Below are 17,806 nucleotides of genomic sequence, written 5' to 3'. Positions count from 1 at the left end.
CAACAAGCTCAGGAAGAGAAAGTGTTGAGAAGAGAGATGGGCAGTACCCCAACAGAATCCCTAATCTGTCCCAGCTTACACCTTTAAATAAACACACTCAAATCCTCAAGATTTAGGGATAGGGTGCCTGATCAAGAGGATAATATTCCCATAGACCTCCCCCCCAGGTCAAACAGAGTGCAGCACAAAGAATCCTGGTGGGCAAAGCTGAGAGACACCGCTTAGCTCTTCCAACCTGGCCTGTCCATACAGGATCATGTCCTCAATGGCAACTGTCATACTATTCACTGACCCAGCAGCATTTTCTACCCAGGACAGTTGCTACCATGACTATGCTGATTATTTGGATTTGTAGACAGTTTGGGGACCTACCCCCCAAGACAGTGCAACCATCTCTATTTCCATGCCTCCCTCTATCTTCTATAACTTAAATGGCTGCTCCCTGAATATTGTTACATTCCTCTCCATTTTGGCAGCACATTTCCCCTCCCCACATACAAGGCTAGTGTCTGTCAGCAGGTGATGTTCCTATTCCTACAGGACAGGTCCTCACACACAAAGAAGCTCTTCCTAAAGGAGAAGTTCCACCACTGCTGGACTCCTCTTTTTATCTACCAGTTCCACAACTCCACAGCTGGGGAAGATGGAACAGGTTGAGCCACAGCTGGTAGAGAGTCTGAGTCTGCAAGGAGCTAGGAAAGGTGGCTCGTTTCCTTCTGCTGTCCAGGTGGAACAAACCAGACAATAACAGCAACAGTAGCTGGATGTCAAAAATGATGTTTGTCTTTTGTTGACTCTTCTAGGCAGATCTTGGGGTTTCCACTTGTGGCAGAATATACCCTTCATAAGATGAGTCTTTCTGAAATATTCTTAAAAATTTTGCTGATGCTGAAGACAGAGTATTTGATTGGTAAAGCTTATCACATACACAGACTATGAAATGACAGTTCATTACTTTATTTCCAAGAACAGCTTTTATTTGTGGATAAGATTGATTTTCAGCAGTAAATTAGATACATCCACACACTAATTTGGTAGATGATAAAATAAATTGATTCAAATGAAAGTGATTTTAGAAGGGTGAGGCTTTGCTAGTTCATTCCAGAGTGAAGTTGTTTTTCTGGCACCATAATTTTGACATTGATATCTAGAAGAAAGGTCAAATAATATATAACGTGGTGGTACGCTATGTTGATTGCTCCTTGAAGCTTTTAGATGCTAAATGAATGATTTTTTAACATCTATCTTTAGTTACTGTATTTTTTAGGCTTTTCCCTCTTCCTTTCTTTCTTTTTTGTTTTTGCTATCCCAGAATTAAAAAGAGATAAAACCATTTGCATCACATTTGGTTTATTGCCTTCCCGATTGTATGTCTACAAGAAGGGGAAGAATGTTAGACCCATATGCCCTATTTATAGGCCAGGGGAAATAGCAGTGTCTGAATTTTAAGCATTTCTGCCATCATTGCTGTAATTGACTTAATTGTTTCCTGCATTTCTTTGTTACTGTATATCAGGGGTGTGCAACTGTGGTGGGGCTGAGGACTGCATTCAGGAATGTGGGGCAACTTGGGGGCTGCACTTTATTTTATTATTTTTTTAATTATCTGACTACAGTATTATCTTTTCAGGAAGGAGCAATGGGAGCATTTTGAGAGATCAATGAGTTTTCTGTTAAAGGGGGTTGAGCAAAGAAGATTTAAAACAGGGATCTGTTGGAAGGATTGAGGAATGAGGATTTAAAGCAGAGATTCAATTGAGAGGGAATGGAAAGGAGGGGTGGGAGTGTTTGAAAGAACCTATAAAGATTGCTGCTGGGGACTGAGTGAGGATAGGCAGTAAGGAGGTTAAGCAGGAACTACAAGAAGGGGGTGGGAAGGCCTGCGGGGCCCTCACACTTTGCAAACCACTGCAAATTGATGATAGTAGTAACAGAATTCAGTTATGAGAGAAATATATCATTACAGCATAGTAATGGAAGAAATACTTCCTACAGAAAGGCACTAATTTCTACTACATCTTCTTTGTCTAAAAAAATGGGCCTGAGAACCAGCCTCTCTAAATTCTGGGGAAGCTTTTGCACATTTGACATAGCGCTACTTTCCTTTAAAATAATTAACAATGTAATCATTTAAATCCCCTTTCAGAACCAAGTACCATTGGGTTTGATGAGGTTCACTGTTGAGTAAGTGAGTATAAGATAGATGGCAGCCTCAGCAGACTTCTACCTGCACCCCTTCCCTTCCCATTATCTCTCCCTTCTACTGCTAGCAAAATCTAGTAGTTGTTCTTGCTGTGTGCCTTCAAGCCATTTCTGACTTATAGTGACCCCTAAGGGAATCTATCAAGGGGTTTCTTCACAAGATTTATTCAGAGGGGATTTGAGTCTGAGAGTGTGACTTGGCCAAGGTCACCCACTGAATTTCCATGAGCAGAATCCAGTGTCATGGTCCAGAACTCAAACCAGGCAGTGGGTTTTACATCAGTAGAATCCAGCAGTTGGAAGGGAAATGAAGGTTGTTTTGTTCATGGGTATAGTTAACTTCTCCACAGCCTCACCTGAACCAGACCTCAAAGCATCTTGTTCTTGGAGAGGAGCCTTATTATTGAGGAGTTCTCCTCTGAAGAGTCTGGTATGTGCCATCTGGTCACCTAGTTCTCTTAGTATGCTGCCAAGTGTCAGATGTTCAGCTGTCACTTTTTTGATGCTGTGTCTGAGGCAGGCAGACAAACACACTTCCTTCTCCTCTTCTTACTGTTATTGTTCTTAATAACTATCTTGTAGATAATCATCTAGGAATGACAGAGTAAGCAGTCAGCCTCTCTAATGTCCCCTTATCTCTCCTGACATGCAGGAGGTTACAGCTACATAGACTAGTTCACCACATAGATACATTTCAATGATTCCCCCCCCCCCCCCAAAAGAACACATACACTGACATCTAGCAAGTGGTTTTCTACCAGTCTGAATATATTCAGTGCTAGAAACTGATCAAGAACATTCCATACCAGAGAGTTGATCGGATCTCACTAAAGGTGATATCTGCAATCCAGATACTTATGTAGCTGTCTTAGTAATGTGCAATTAAAGCCATCCTGCAGAGTTTTGAAATCGTCAGAAATACATATTTCACCAGTATGCAGAGCATCAGGTTTTTTCCCACTCTGAAATATTCAGATACAGATAAAGCTTTTAATATATGTATTTTCTTCAGGTGAATTGAGAGTACAGTTTTTTTAAATGACATAGAAGTTGCTTAGAGTCAAAGCTAGTTTGCTATGATCAGGGGAATTTTCTATGACGTAAATATCCAGAGTATTAATCTTATCCCAAAGGTTAACCTCTCTCTTTTTTAAATAATGTATGAGTTTTATGCGAAATATCTTGTCATTGCCTGAACGCAAAAACATAATTCTCTTGATACTAGAGAATGTTGATTGGTCCTGCTAAAATGCAGTGAAGCCACATGCTTTTGATAAATTTGCTATGTATAGTTCTTCTAATTTACCTTACGTATATTTACAAGTAAGAAAAATAATCCTAAAATTAATATCATGGCTTCTATTATATCTGTAGACAATCTTCTATTTCTGTTCATTGTTTGCACAGAGGACTGTAATGCTGAATATTAGCTCCTACTGATTTTGTGAATGGAACTAAACTTGTTCTCCTGTAATAAAAAAATGGTTATGTGGTGTCCTTAGCTTTAGTTGAAATGAGTGAGATATGCCTCCATGCCCCGTTGCAGACAGACGTAAAGTACATCCCCAGGACATACTAGGGTTAGGAAAAGGCGTCCATGCCAGACACCCTAACCTTAGTTACATGGGCACCGCCATGGGGATGTCACCACCGCGCCGCCTCCAAATGGGGCGGCACAGAAGTGACATCCTGGTGCCATGCGAGGGCACCTGGGCCGCCCTTTCTGCGTAGCCAGAAGGAGCTCCATTTCGGAGCTCCTTCCAGGTTTGCGTCACTGGCGCAGCCTTCAGACGGCTGCACCAGCAACGCAAAGCAGAAAGGGGCCAAGCGGCCCCTTTCTCAGCATCCATGCCGCCGTCGGGTGTCCTTGGGGCATGAAGTCCCAAGGACACCCTTTTCCAGGCCGTGGGGAAGCAGCCTTTTGCCGCTTCCCCGCGGCCTTGAAAGTGGTGGATTGGGACCTCAGAGGTTGCAGTTGTGGCAGCTGAGGCCCCGATCTGGCGGGGAAAGGGCCGGATACAGGCCGCCCCAAACAGGCGGTGTGTAACGTGCCCATGTTACACTTTTAAGGCTGATTCCAAAGAAGAATACAATATTTTATCCAGTGGATAAAGCTTGAGAAAAGAGGTGTTTTTTAAAAGAAAAAAAAAGTGCTATTGTATTATACAGTATCTTCTAAATAATTATTACTTATTCTGGGAAATAGTCATACAGTCATAAAACTAGATGAGAGCATTTTAGAATTCTCCCATCTCACTTTCCGGTATCATCCCCTTGGAAGCTTCTTACCATGTAATAAATTACTTACTTCTGCATCTGAGGAGGTAGATTAGGATCCAAAACACACTGCAGAAATAATCCAGTTTGAGACTGCTTTAAATGCCCTGGCTCAGAGCTAGGGAATCCTGGGAACTGTAGTTTCTTGTGGCTCCAGAGATGTCTCACACTACAACTACATGTCTCACAATATGACAGTTCCCAGAATTCTCTAGCATTGAGTCAGGGCAGTTAAAGTGGTCTCAGACTGGCTTTCTTTACAATTCAGTGTTTTGACACACCCATTTCTTTAAGAGTTTTTCATGATCTACACAGTCAAACCCTTTGGTATAATCTATAAAGCACAGGCTAACACCCCCCCCCCCGAAATTCTTGAGTTGCCTCATTACCAAGATTTTTTTTTTCTGAGCAACATATAAAATATTTTGTTAAGTTTTAACATTTTTAATTTTGGCAGTGGTGGATCTGAAGTGTATAATGATTGTATTTTTCACAAACTACCCTTTTTATGCAAAGTGTTTTGGAGGAGGGTTGCACAAAACATTTTAGTTCCAAAGGCCATATACTTTTTTGCACAACCCCCTCCTCTGAAATTTTTATTCTAAAGTCCTGAATGTGATAAATATTCTGGCGGTTGACATTTTTCACACTGAGTATGTCAGCATGTGAGACACCTTTCTCATCCATGATAAAAAATTTATAAATATTCTTAATAAGCCTTCTCAGAACTGAACCCTGGGTTGTTGAACTCTAGACATTCCAGATTGAGATTTGGAAGCAGCTGCTGTCCGAAAAAAATGAGTTCTTAGTTTTAGTCAGATGGCAATTATAATTCCCGAATATGGTAATGGTATGTTGCTAATGAAGCTAAACTCGATTATATTTTTTCTGTTTATAAGGACCTAGCTAGAGGACATAAGATGTCATCACCATCTGGTGGTGGCTTTTGCTGAAGAGATTTTAGTCATCTGTTCTTCCAGACATACAGATGTCACAAATCCCCATTAGCTTTGGCACCTCTTGGCAGTATTGTTGTGACAGCTCAGTAGAGACCCAAGGACCTTAGAATGTTACACCCTAGAGTTCCTGGGTCCTTTTTATAATATAAATACTGTGTTGACAATGGAAAATGGGAATCTGCAGCATTTAAATGTTGTTGATGTGTGTAGTGTGGTGGACTAAAATTATTTACAAGTATATATCTCGACTGTTGCATCTGCTCTAAACCGATATTTTAAATTTATTTAAATAACCAAAGAAGTAAATGTATTTCAATTTCTTTTAGATGAACAAAAGGAGATGGGCCAATTTTTGAAGAACAGCCCATTGATACAGTCTACCCAGAAGAATCTCAGAAGGAAGAGTTACCATGAATTGTAGAGGCCAGAGGTATCCCTACCCCTACTTACAAGTAAGTTAATGTGAGTGTATAGGGAGTTGTAATTCAATTCCATACTGGAGATCTTGGCCAAATCAAATTGTTCATCTCAGGTAGACAGACCAGTAAATCATTGGTTACTCAGAAGTAAAAATATACTCTAAGTTGAACTAATAATTTATTTTGGTAATAGGTCTGGAAAATGTGTAATGTTGGTCCGGGTAGCTTTGGACCAGTCAGAATCACTCATTCCTTCATGGGAATACATAGTATACACAGAAATGAAGGGTGACGAGGGAGATGATGAACGGGAAATTGACAATGATTTTAAGCTCTTGGTCTGTTTTGTTAGTAGATGTGTAAGACTTGTGTGGTGTGTTGTGTGTAGAGAAGTAAATTGGCATTCATATCCTGCTAATCATTGTTTTCCTGGTGCAGCATTCCACACATATAAATGATAAATACACAACCATATTCCACTGTATTTAGCCTTACCTCACCCGTGTGTGAAACCCCCTGTCCTATAAAGCAGCTTATATTTGTTCAGAGGATGCGTGAAAATCCAAATGTTTAGAACTGTTTTTTTATTACTGTAAGTTTTCTGTAAGTTACTGTAAGTTTTCCCATTCTCTATATCTGTACAAGTCAATGTGTGAATTTTGTTTTTTTGCAAACTGTATCCTGCTCTACCCTAGTGTATGTGTTCTGTAAAAATCTTAGATTTAATTTTAGGCTCTGACTGAGTCTGAGCATTCTCAGATAAGCAACTATAAATTCCTCTTTAAAAGTTTGGCTATGAAGTGGAAACTCCCCCTGGTGGCCAAAGTTGTATCTTGATCTTTCCAACACACTTCACTAGTGTAAAAGAGAAAGCCCAGGCATGAGGCAATACAGAATAGTAGGTCAGTCATGAGCTTTTGAGCACATGTCAGCCTCTGTTTTTGTTCTCTTTCAATAATATCAAGCCCAAATCACACTGGATCAGCATCTCTCAGCTGGTGGGTATACAAGTCCCCTTAATGCAGTTACAAGTCAGTAGTGGCTGGCTCAAAATGAGGGCATGTACAGCAGGAGTGGGCAACTGAGGTGGGTACAACAGAAGTTTCCCACCCCCTACAATCCTCTAAGGCAGTGATTCCCAAAGTCTAGCCTTCCAGATATTTTGAACTTTGGCTCCCAGAATCTCAGACCACTGGCCAAGATGGCTGAAGCTTCTGGGAGCTGAAGTCCAAAATGCCTAGGGAACCAGAGTTTGGGAATCACTGCTCTAAGGGCTGCATGGACTGCTAAATAAACAAAGGAAGAAAGGAAGAAACCTGGGAGCAGGCTGAAAGTCTACTTCTGGTATTAAAGAATAGATAATTTTCCAGGTGAAGCAGCACGGCTGGGTTCTGCATGCTGTTTGAAAGATGAAATTCTGCTCCTGGAGGCTTCCAGGTGAGGCAGTTCAACATTTTGGGTCAGGGGAGGAGCAGAAAAGGGCAACATAGGGTGTCTGTTTCACAGGCTGAAAAGGCTGCATGAATTTGTCAGTACTGGCATAAATCCAGAGAAAGAAATTTGTCCATTCAGCCAAGGTTGCAGAAGCTGTAATCAAATGAAAACTCAGAATGCTATGTGTGAGAGTTTGAGTACTTAGTCTTTCATCTCAGCATCTGTGGTCTCCCATTGAGCAGAAATGTTTGCTGAGAACCTCTCCATGGTCTTGAAATGTAAATAAAAGCCCTCAACAGTTCTCTCTGCCGATACAGAATGGTCAGAAATGCAAAAGTTCGGACTGGCATGTGCAAAGTTGAGGTGGTCAGGTCACTGTGCACAGTCCATCAGTCTTACCTAGGTACCTGACCATATTTAAAGTACAGGAGCAGACAGATGGGGGTATAATGTGGTGAATGAGTAGGTCTGTTTACATGTTTACATTTCAGTAAAAATTAAATCTCTCTTAACAGGTGGCAGCGTAACAATTGGGATATTGATATTAAAATTGCAAAGGAGCATCATGTTATGATAGGAGGTAACCTGGAAATCAATAACCCTGAAAAATCAAGGGATGAAGGAACATACGTTTGCATAGCATACAATGTACATGGAACTATAAGGAGCCGAGAAGCAACTCTGAATTTTGGATGTAAGCAGTAGTTACCGTCTTAACAAATGAAACTGTTTAAATTTTAAATTGCTTTATAATTGTTGCTTTATAAACACTGTTTCCCTAATGTTGGTTAAGTTATCATATGATTCAGTTATCACGTGGGCTTAAATGTATAAATTAATGCCAAACAAAATGCATTTATAGGTCTGGGAGAACAAAAATATATCTATAGTGTACATAGTTGTAAAATAGATACTGAGGAAGCAGCCACTTCCATCATAGCTGGTATCAATCTACCAGTACCTACCATGGGGAGTAGCAATTCCTCACAATAGTTTTTAGAGCTTTAGAGATAATTTTTAGAGCTTTTGAAGAAAATAATAATAATTTTTAGAGCTTTTGTCAAGTTGCTCTGTGATCCTCATATCTCCAGGGGCGTTTTATTTTTCTCTTTGATGAGAGTCTTGGAAGACTTGTGATGGCTCTTCTCCATAGATCTCCTTACTTACATTTGATGAGAAAGTGCCAAAGACCATCAGTGCAAGTCAATAAAACAGTATCCATTCCATAAAGCATGCCTTTTGGAGCTTCTAGCTATCAAGACGCCTTGCTGTAAGCCAGTCTCCCCTATCACCGAGGTATCATCCTACCTGCGTGCCATTTTGAAGTGTTCCCCTTTTTGTCATACAGAGGAAGAAGGAATAGATGGGATGGCAGAATATTTTCCCTCCTACTGCTCCACCTTACAGCTAAGTGTGTGCTGTTGGTAGAAGCTACAAAAATATTGTGGAGCCTTGAAAAATATCTGCTGGCTTTTAGCTAAACAAAAGATGGATTATCTATTGCCACACAATGCCATTCTTTCAAAAGGTGACAAGAAGAATATGCTCGGTTCATGAGAAAAGTGGGATATGAATCTAAATCAATAAATAAAGGTACTAACATTTCAGTCAATGAATCCCAGATGCTATAAGCTATATTTCAGAGGAAGGCAGCAGCAAACCACCTCTGAGTACTTGCCTAAGAAAACCCTATGTAATTCATGGGTGCACATAAATTGATAGGATACTTATAGTTGAGTATATACGGTAGTTATCCTTTTGTTAGATATGGAAATCAGAGGGGAAAAGGTAAAGACTAAACAGGAATATTATTTTAGCTCATTGTAGTATTATTTTGGAGGGGAAGAAGGAAAGCAATTACTCAGAAAAATAACTAATATTTATCTGTATTGTTGTCTGCATCTTTTCATATATCTTTGTATCACGTGTGAATTTCTTCTTGATACATTATTTGTGTATATTTCTGTAATATAACCGGCATGTTATAATATGATCATATAACACTTGCACGTTCTCCCAAATAGATCTATATCCTTTTACACCTGAAGAGAGACACGCTGTAAAAGTACGGGAAGGTGTAGGTGCTGTCCTTCTCTGTAACCCTCCACCTCATTATCCAGGTAATTAAATCCATATTTTCCAGATTTCATTGGAAGTACAGGACAGAAACTAATATGATTACAAAATCACTAACTTTGAATATTACTATATAAGCTGCATAAGCTGCTTAAGTCCTGTAATATGAGAAGTGCCAGTCGGCTTTGCTGCTTGACATCTTTTATTTCTTTAGAATGTAGTGGTTTTCTTCAGATTTAAGAGGAACTGTGTCTGGTTGCTTTAAAAGCTATTATTTATTAAGCTTCGTGAACTTTGTATGTAACTTCATTCATATAGAATTGGATGAACTTTGTCTGTCTAATATGTATTCCCACAAATGGAAAGAAGTCTTTTCAGTCATAAATTGAATATACTCAATACCATCTTATAGCATAAAAATTGCATTTGCCTGTGTGCAAATATATGTTACATATGAATTAGTGTAAATCCCCTCATGGAATCTCTGAAGTATTGGGCTAAATGAAATAGGCATAGGGCAGTCTTGTTGTGACAGGTATCAGCTTGAAGTTACTTGGAGGCAGAAACATATTATGAATTGGAGTGGAACTAGAAGAATGTAAAGGGCAGCCTTTGCTGTGGAACAAGATCTTTTTTTGGCTTCAAAAAATAGAATGGGATAAATGATCGAGATGATTTACAAAAGGTGTTTCACAACTGCTGAACTTTTTTTTTATTCTGAGTTCACATTGTTGCTGGATATGATGAAAAGTCAAATATTCTAAATTCACTTCCTTAAAAAAGGTAGACACTAAGATCATATGTATGAGGGCTTAAATACCCTAAAGACATTTGTTTCCATCTGATTTTGGAAGCTACATTCCAAACAAGATCAGAACAGCACCATCAGATTCAACATGACAATCAAGGACCAGCATATAGAAGTAAACCAACCACAATCAAATAACTTGATCATAAAAAGTCAGAGAGGTATGCAGATGACCTCATTGCTCAGAAGTTTTGCAAAAGAATCTTTTGTGCTAAGAAGGTATTGATTCATTTAAATGATGAAACCCGAATGTTACACTATGGATTCTTTGTTTTTGCACTAGTTTCTACCTGGCTAGTATGTAGACAACAGTGAAGAGAGTACTGAAAAGCAGAAAACAGTGAGGAGACAAGTTCCATCTGCTTGCTTGAGATAGGCAACTGTTTATTCAGTAGTTTTTTGTGGGTTTTTTTGGGCTATGAGGCCATGTTCCCGTTTCATCATTTAAATGAAACAATACCTTCTTAGCAGAAAAAAATCTTTTGTAAAACTTCTGAGCAATCGGGTAATTTGCATAACTCTCTGATTCCATCCTATCCTTTCGAGGTAGACCTGAAAAATAACCTTAGAGAGCTACCATCCTCAGCCTTGGTAAGCTGCTGGTGGTCAATATAGACAATACTAAACTAGTTATTTGGTGTAAGGCAGCTTCTTATGTTCATATGATGCGGTACAGTGGGCCCTTGGTATCTGCTAGGCTTTGGTTCAAGGGCCCTTCATGGATACCAAAATCTGTGAATGCTCAAATCCCATTAAATACAATGGCATAGTAAAATGGCGACCCTTATATAAAATGGCAAAATCAAGGTTTGCTGCTTGAAATTTATACTTGTTTAAAAATATGTTCAAGCTGTAGATGCTTGAATCCATAGATGAAGAATCCGTGGATATAGAAGGCTGACTGTATATGTTAATGTTATGGGTTTGAGCAGTGTACAAGATCTTCTTATATTAAGTTGAAGGTTCAATTGATGAGCATCTCTAGTTAAAAAGAAATCTAGGTAAGAAAATTCCCTGACATGTTCAAGAACCTCTGTTAGTCAGCTTAGACAATACTGATTCACATATCCAATAGCTTTAAACTCAGTAAAATACTAAGTATTTGTGTCCATAAATTCTTGTCAGGATATATTCTCTTCTAGTTTTAATTAAAATGCTTTTCTTTCTTTCCAGATGATCTGAGTTATCGATGGGTTCTTAATGATTTCCCAGAATTCATTACTTTGGATAAACGGCGATATGTTTCACAATCAAATGGCAATCTCTACATTGCCAAAGTGGAAGCATCAGACAAAGGCAACTACTCTTGTTTTGTGACCAGCAATTCAATCACTAAGAGTGTGTTCAGCAGTTTCATTCCACTTATTCCTCAAGCAGATCGTAAGTATATATCCAGGGTATCTTATATAACAGAAGTCCTTTTTGGCTGCTCGCCTTTCTTTTAGTTGCAGCATTTCTTAGTTCTGTGTATTTAAAACTAAATGTTTGTGCATTTTGCTTCAGCTTTGAGACAAAATTTATAATTTCTCTCAACATGGCATCAGTTTACACAAATGTTAAGTCAGACGGCAGAGCGAGATTATCCCTTGAAGGCATAATTTTATATTTCATTAACACGAACCATATATATTCTGTTGAAGAATCTGGTCTGGAATTTCTCTTAACTCCCATGCATGGGATCAACTGATCCCATGCAGTTGACCAAACTACCCAAAGTGAGCTTAATTGTTTAAAACTTCCTGCCAAATGATTTTGATACAAACATGGTATGAATATGTGGAAGATCATATGTTTAGTTTAATGTATTGGTCTTGGACGACAGGCTGCTGCTGATGATGATTGCTTCTCCCTTCACAATAGGTACAAAAGGCTATCTTCCAGATATCAGAGTGAAGTTTAAAGACACATATGCACTTTTAGGACAAAATGTGACACTGGAGTGTTTTGCACTTGGAAAGTAAGTAGGCTTTGAATTTAGTTACACATATGAAAATGTTTGGGTAGCCTTAAACTGGGCAGGGAGATGGCAACCTTAGGGCTGCTTTGCACAAAGATTTAAGTGGCTTCAACTGCTGATTTTAACTAAGCAGTCATGCCATGTTAAGAGCAGTGCACTAGTTTTACTGGTCTAGGGGAAAAAGTTCTTCCAGGCACTAACTCTCTGCAGGACCTTAAAGGCTAAAGGTTTTAAAAACTGTCAGTTAACCAAACTGATTCCAAGTAAAAATGAGGTAGAAGAACTGTGGGGTGCAATTTGAGTTTCCCAGGATGTTAACCCTTTTAAAGGGAAACAAAAATCAGCATTTCTGGAAGTCAATGCTGTTCAGCATGAAGGAGAGAGATAGAACTACAGCATACAAAATGGAGGGTTTTGTAGATTTTCTACAGAGTAACTAATGCAGAAAGAGAGAAGTTGTGCCTGTGGGTGTATCTACACTGTAGAAATAATGCATTTTCACACCACTTGAACTTTCAAGGCTCCATCCTACAGAATCCTGGGATTTGTAGTTTTGTGAGACACCAGCATTCTTTGGCAGAGAAGAAAAAAGACCTTGTAAAATTACATATTCCAGGATTCCATAGAATGGAGCTAAAGCACTTAAACCAGTGTCACATTGCGTTATTTCTACAATGACCAACAAACAGGAAATGCCACTAAGACATGCTGTGCCTAAACTCATGCAAACTAGCAACAGCTGTGTATAGACATGCTAAACTTTCTAATTTTTAACACAGTTGACAGTGGTAAGAAGTGGTAGGAACATATCAGGAAAGCAATGAAGTGAGAATTTGATTGGTTTAAGAAAGGGTTTCTTGAAGAGGTGAATTTTGTGGAGTAGGATGCCATGCTCCTGTATTTGTATTTCTTCTGTTTTCTTTCCCAAAGCCCTGTTCCTGAGATTAGATGGAATAAATATCTGGAACCTATGCCAACTAGTGCAGATATAAGTATGTCTGGTGCAGTTCTCAGGATCTACAATATTCAGTTTGAAGATGAAGGGACATATGAATGTGAAGCTGAAAATCATAGAGGGAAAGATAAGCATTCAGCAAAAGTTTATGTTCAAGGTAAGTATAATGCTTTTTAACAGTGAAAACTGTACATCTTATCCCATGTCTGTTACATCTTATACCATGAAAAAAGCTATATTTCAGTTACAGCATTTATGAAACCTAAGTGCAGTGTGCAAACCTAAATGCAATGAACCCTTGTGGCACAGTGGTTAAATGCCAGTATGGCAGCCACAATGTTGTGAATTCGATCCCAGGACTGAAAGGTTGACTCAACCTTCCATCCTTTCATAGGTCAGTAAAATGAGTCCCCAGTGTGTTGGGGGCAATTGACTTACAGATTGTAAACCGATGTGAAGTCGAAGGCTTTCATAGCTGGCATCTATAGTTTTTTGTGGGTTTTTCGGACTATGTGGCCATGTTCTAGAACTCTTCTAGAACATGGCCACATAGCCCAAAAAACCCACAAACTGCTTAAAGTGTTCTTAGTTCACTATTAAGCAATATAGAAATGTAAATGCTATTCCTATTGCTGTTAATGAACAGTACAACTTTTCAGAACTGGTGTTTAAATTCTGACTACTCTGTGAGACAATTAGTAACACAAAGATCAGTTAACTGTAAAACTGAAGGTTGTAAAGAAATATCACCACCAACCTTCCACCTTAATAAAGGCATCACTTATTCAGTTCTTACTGTGTGGAGATTAGAGATGGGTTCAGTCTATTTTGGTTCTTAGTAATTTTTTATGTATTCATTCATAAATAAGTACATTCCCTCCTGTTAGCATTAATGTGTAATTTTAAGGAAAGCCTCACACAAAAATCACTCAAAAATAATCATATACACAGAGAGAGAGAGAGAGAGATACTTCAGTTAATGGAGTAGATGTATTCCTGGGCACTACTTCTTTAACCAAAAATTTGGTACCAGAGTCTGAAATAGCATGGAAAGAATAGGGATAGGTTCCTACACCACAGAAAAAATAGAGCAGTTCAACAAATTTAATTAAAATAAATTGACAATATGCACATGTGAAATGAAACAGCCAGGCTAAATAAGCTTTGCATAAGTGAAAAAGAAATATTTTGAGCCTCCTAAAGATGTAAGAGAAGCAACGTGATATAGTAGTTTGAGTGATGGACTACAGCTCTGGAGACCAGGGTTTGATTCCTACTAAGCCATGAAACCCGCTGGGTGAACTTGGGCAAGTCAAATGTGCTCAGTCTCAGGGAAAGGCAATGGCAAACCACCTCTGAATAAATCTTGCCAAGAACCATGATGATTGCCTTCTTGGGGTCACCACAAGTTGGAAATGACTTGAAGGCACACAACACACAGAAACTATGTGAAGTCTTCTTCGAAAATGCATCTAGGGATATATATATATATTGTTTCATTAGCCTTTGCCTTCCTCACAGTTTTCATTTTGTCTAGATCTATGTTTTTTAAAAACATGACACAGGTCTCTGGTGTACCAGGCTTATCTCCTGTCCCACTTCCACTCATCCTAGTTTCTTCAACAGATGGACAGAGGAATTCCTAGCCCTACCTCTTCCATCATTGTTTTTCTCATACTGAAAGAGATCTGGTGAAAGAGCAGACATCCCTTTTCACATGAAGGCTTCCCACATGAGCAAGATCCTTGTGAAGCACCTCTATCAGAACACGAATCTCACCTTTCAGACATGTCACTTTCCATGTGAGGAAAGCAATGGTGTAAAGGGTAGGGCTAGGTTCTCTTCAGCTCAGAGGTCATCTCAGAGGAATATGAACTGAGTAATGCCTCAACATGGATGGAGTGGAGAAATCTAATGGGAGACCATGGTTTCTGGTTTGTGAATCGACTGAAGTGAGCCTTCCTCCTCCCCCGCATCCCATAAGAGAAGATAGAATTGTGAAAATGCAGTTTACATTTAATTCTGAACTCAGACAGCTATGGTGTGTTTAAACCAGGGATGAAAAACATGTAGCTCTCCAAATATTAAAGCAAGCCCTCCATACCCACATTTTTTTTAATCAACAGATTCAAGCATCCATGGCTTTAAAATATTTTTAAAATATAGAAATTCCAAAAAACAAAACAAAAACCCAACCCAAACCTTGATTTTGCCTTCTATATAAGGGACACCATTTTACTATATCATTGTATTTAATGAGGTTTGAGCATCCATAGATTTTGAAATCTACGGGGGGGGGTCCTGGAACCAAACCCAAGAAGATACCAAGGGCCCTCTGTATTGGACAGCAATTCCCATCAGTCCTGGCAGTTAATTATAGAGGATGTGTGATGGGAATTGCAGTTGAACATCTGGATATATCATCTATGCCTATTTTAAAGTATGGTTCAAACCATCTGTGGTAGAATTTAAACAAATTAGCTTCCTGAAGTTGGACATGATAGAGATTAATCATTTGTTCAAAAGAGGAAGCAGGTGTTTCCAGACTCTTCTGATGATTGATAAGGGAAGAGCCTGATGGAAGCATGAGCACAAGGGAACCATGATTTAATGAACTAGACAACGGCATATGTTTGTTTCCATAAGTGTAAAAACATATTTGTTGATTGCCTTTTCACATCAAAGAGATGGTGTAACTGCTTGTTCATACATAAATTCAAAATGAGGATTGTCCATTAAGTATGTCATGTAGTGAAAGGAAAAGATAAGATGAGAGAGACATTAGAATTTATTAACATTGCAAAGTATGGTAAGGGTGGAGAAGGCTCAAAATAACTGTAAGGCATAACATGTTCTTATCAACAGTCTCAGCATAGGACTAGGCTGATCCAGGAGATAAGTAGGTAGGGATTGAAACAACATGTTAGCTTGTAAAACAAGTAAGCAATTGATTTCAAGCATGCATAAAATACAAGAGTTGTATTTTCTTTGCCTTTCAGCATATCCAGAATGGGTGGAACACATTAATGACACAGAAAGAGATTTAGGCAGTGAGTTTCACTGGCCATGTGTCGCTGCAGGCAAACCTATTCCAACAATCCGATGGCTGAAGGATGGAATACCGGTAGGCTTAGATTACTTTCTAGTAGTAAAAAACTATATATTTGATAAATAATACCCCTAAGTACAAAAATGTTTCTGAAAATGTGTCTCTGGCATACCTTTATCTCAGTTTTCTTTTTGGTTGTGAAATGCCTGTTTTCACCTGTTGTTCCACTGAAAATAATTATGTTCTCTTTGTACTGCTCCCTGTAAACACAAGGAATTAATTTATTATTAGTGGAAAATACTTATTTTAAAACAAACCAACAAATATAAACATCCTAGGCCTGAAGTAGACAGGCAGGAAAGCCGCACACCCAGTCGGGAAAAGCCAGCACAAGAAGAAGCAGGGAAAGTCCACTCCTTGCCAGTGGCCTATTCGAGAGCATGGCAGTGGCCCAGTCAGGCCCATGCTTAGCGGTTGCAGCAACCCCGCTCCAATTGGGGTAGGAGCAGTCTCTGGCTGCTATTTTTGCCCCATCCGCATGACCCTTTACTCAGTGTACAACCTTTCACTATTATTACAATGTTTCTGAATTCATGGGCTAGTAAATACTGATTTCAGAAAAGTTGCATCTTCAACTGGCATTCACTTGTTCAGAAAATATATGAAAAGTAGTCTTATGTGAAGAATGCCCCCTCACTTCTGCAGCCCTGTTTTAGAGTGGCATACTCAAAATGGCTGGCAGACATTTTAAATATGAAGCATGGAAAGGACTCTTTACTAGGAAAGGTTGGAGACAGCATCATTTAAAACTAAACTGCAGCCAAGGAGCAGCCCATTTTGGTAGTGGGATGCATTTCCTCTTTCCATGTTCCTTATTTCTTTTTGCTGCAATATGGTTGTGCTAGATTTGTCACATAGTTTTTAAAATCTCATGATGTCTCTCATGATGTCTCTCATGATGTTTCTCTGAGAATTTCTCAGAAGGTATTGGTTGACCTTTAACTTCCAAAACCTGATCCAAGCATCAGGACCACATATTTCAGTTCTCCCAAGCTTTCTAATGTGGGGGGCTGGCTATTATTATTTCCCCAGTATGCCAGACACCATCACCATATTTCTACACATTGGCTACAGTTGTTTCTTTCTTTCCTGGAAACAAGGGACCAGCAATGGCTAGCACTGATACATGGCACAACATCACTGAAGTAACATGAATGCTAATATCTAGATTAATAAGAAACTGTTTTGCTTCTCTTAAATACAGGAAAGAACTGATGTCAGCACATTCACAAGCACTTTCCTTTCTTCACTTGTCAGTTTACAGACAAGTGATATAACAAACTGAATAGCATTTCTGACAGATAATCTGCATACAGGATTATAAACAGGATTGCAAAAAGCAGCACATTATTTTCAGACAGTAAACCATGTAATTGTCCTGAATGGAACAAAACAAAGTATCTTGATTGCTGTGAGAATGTTGTATTTATCAAACTCAGATACTTCTGTCTATTTGCATTCCCCTCCAGAAGGTAAAAGGCTGAAATAAAGAAAAATAAAATACAGATGTAATAAGAACAAATCATTTTCTCTTGGTTTTTTAAATACAATTAATCAATAGATGGTGAGACCTTTAGATTGCATATACTTGAGCTATATCAATCACTCAC

The 17,806-nt window shown here is 38.9% G+C and overlaps 1 protein-coding gene across 1 annotated transcript in view; it reads left to right on the top strand.

Annotated features, from left to right (window-relative positions):
• CNTN1 (contactin 1) overlaps window positions 1-17,806 on the top strand; it is a 219,719-nt gene that overhangs the window by 153,714 nt on the left and 48,199 nt on the right. The window contains 7 exon segments of the mRNA XM_042469611.1: window positions 5,765-5,890; window positions 7,807-7,985; window positions 9,316-9,411; window positions 11,349-11,555; window positions 12,036-12,132; window positions 13,063-13,244; window positions 16,087-16,211. Of these exon segments, the coding sequence (XP_042325545.1) occupies window positions 5,765-5,890; window positions 7,807-7,985; window positions 9,316-9,411; window positions 11,349-11,555; window positions 12,036-12,132; window positions 13,063-13,244; window positions 16,087-16,211 (1,012 nt within the window).

The sequence above is a fragment of the Sceloporus undulatus genome, chromosome 5 (genome assembly GCF_019175285.1).
Source record: "Sceloporus undulatus isolate JIND9_A2432 ecotype Alabama chromosome 5, SceUnd_v1.1, whole genome shotgun sequence".
Classification (NCBI taxonomy): Eukaryota; Metazoa; Chordata; class Lepidosauria; order Squamata; family Phrynosomatidae; genus Sceloporus; species Sceloporus undulatus.
This window is presented reverse-complemented; position numbering and strand designations above follow the sequence as displayed.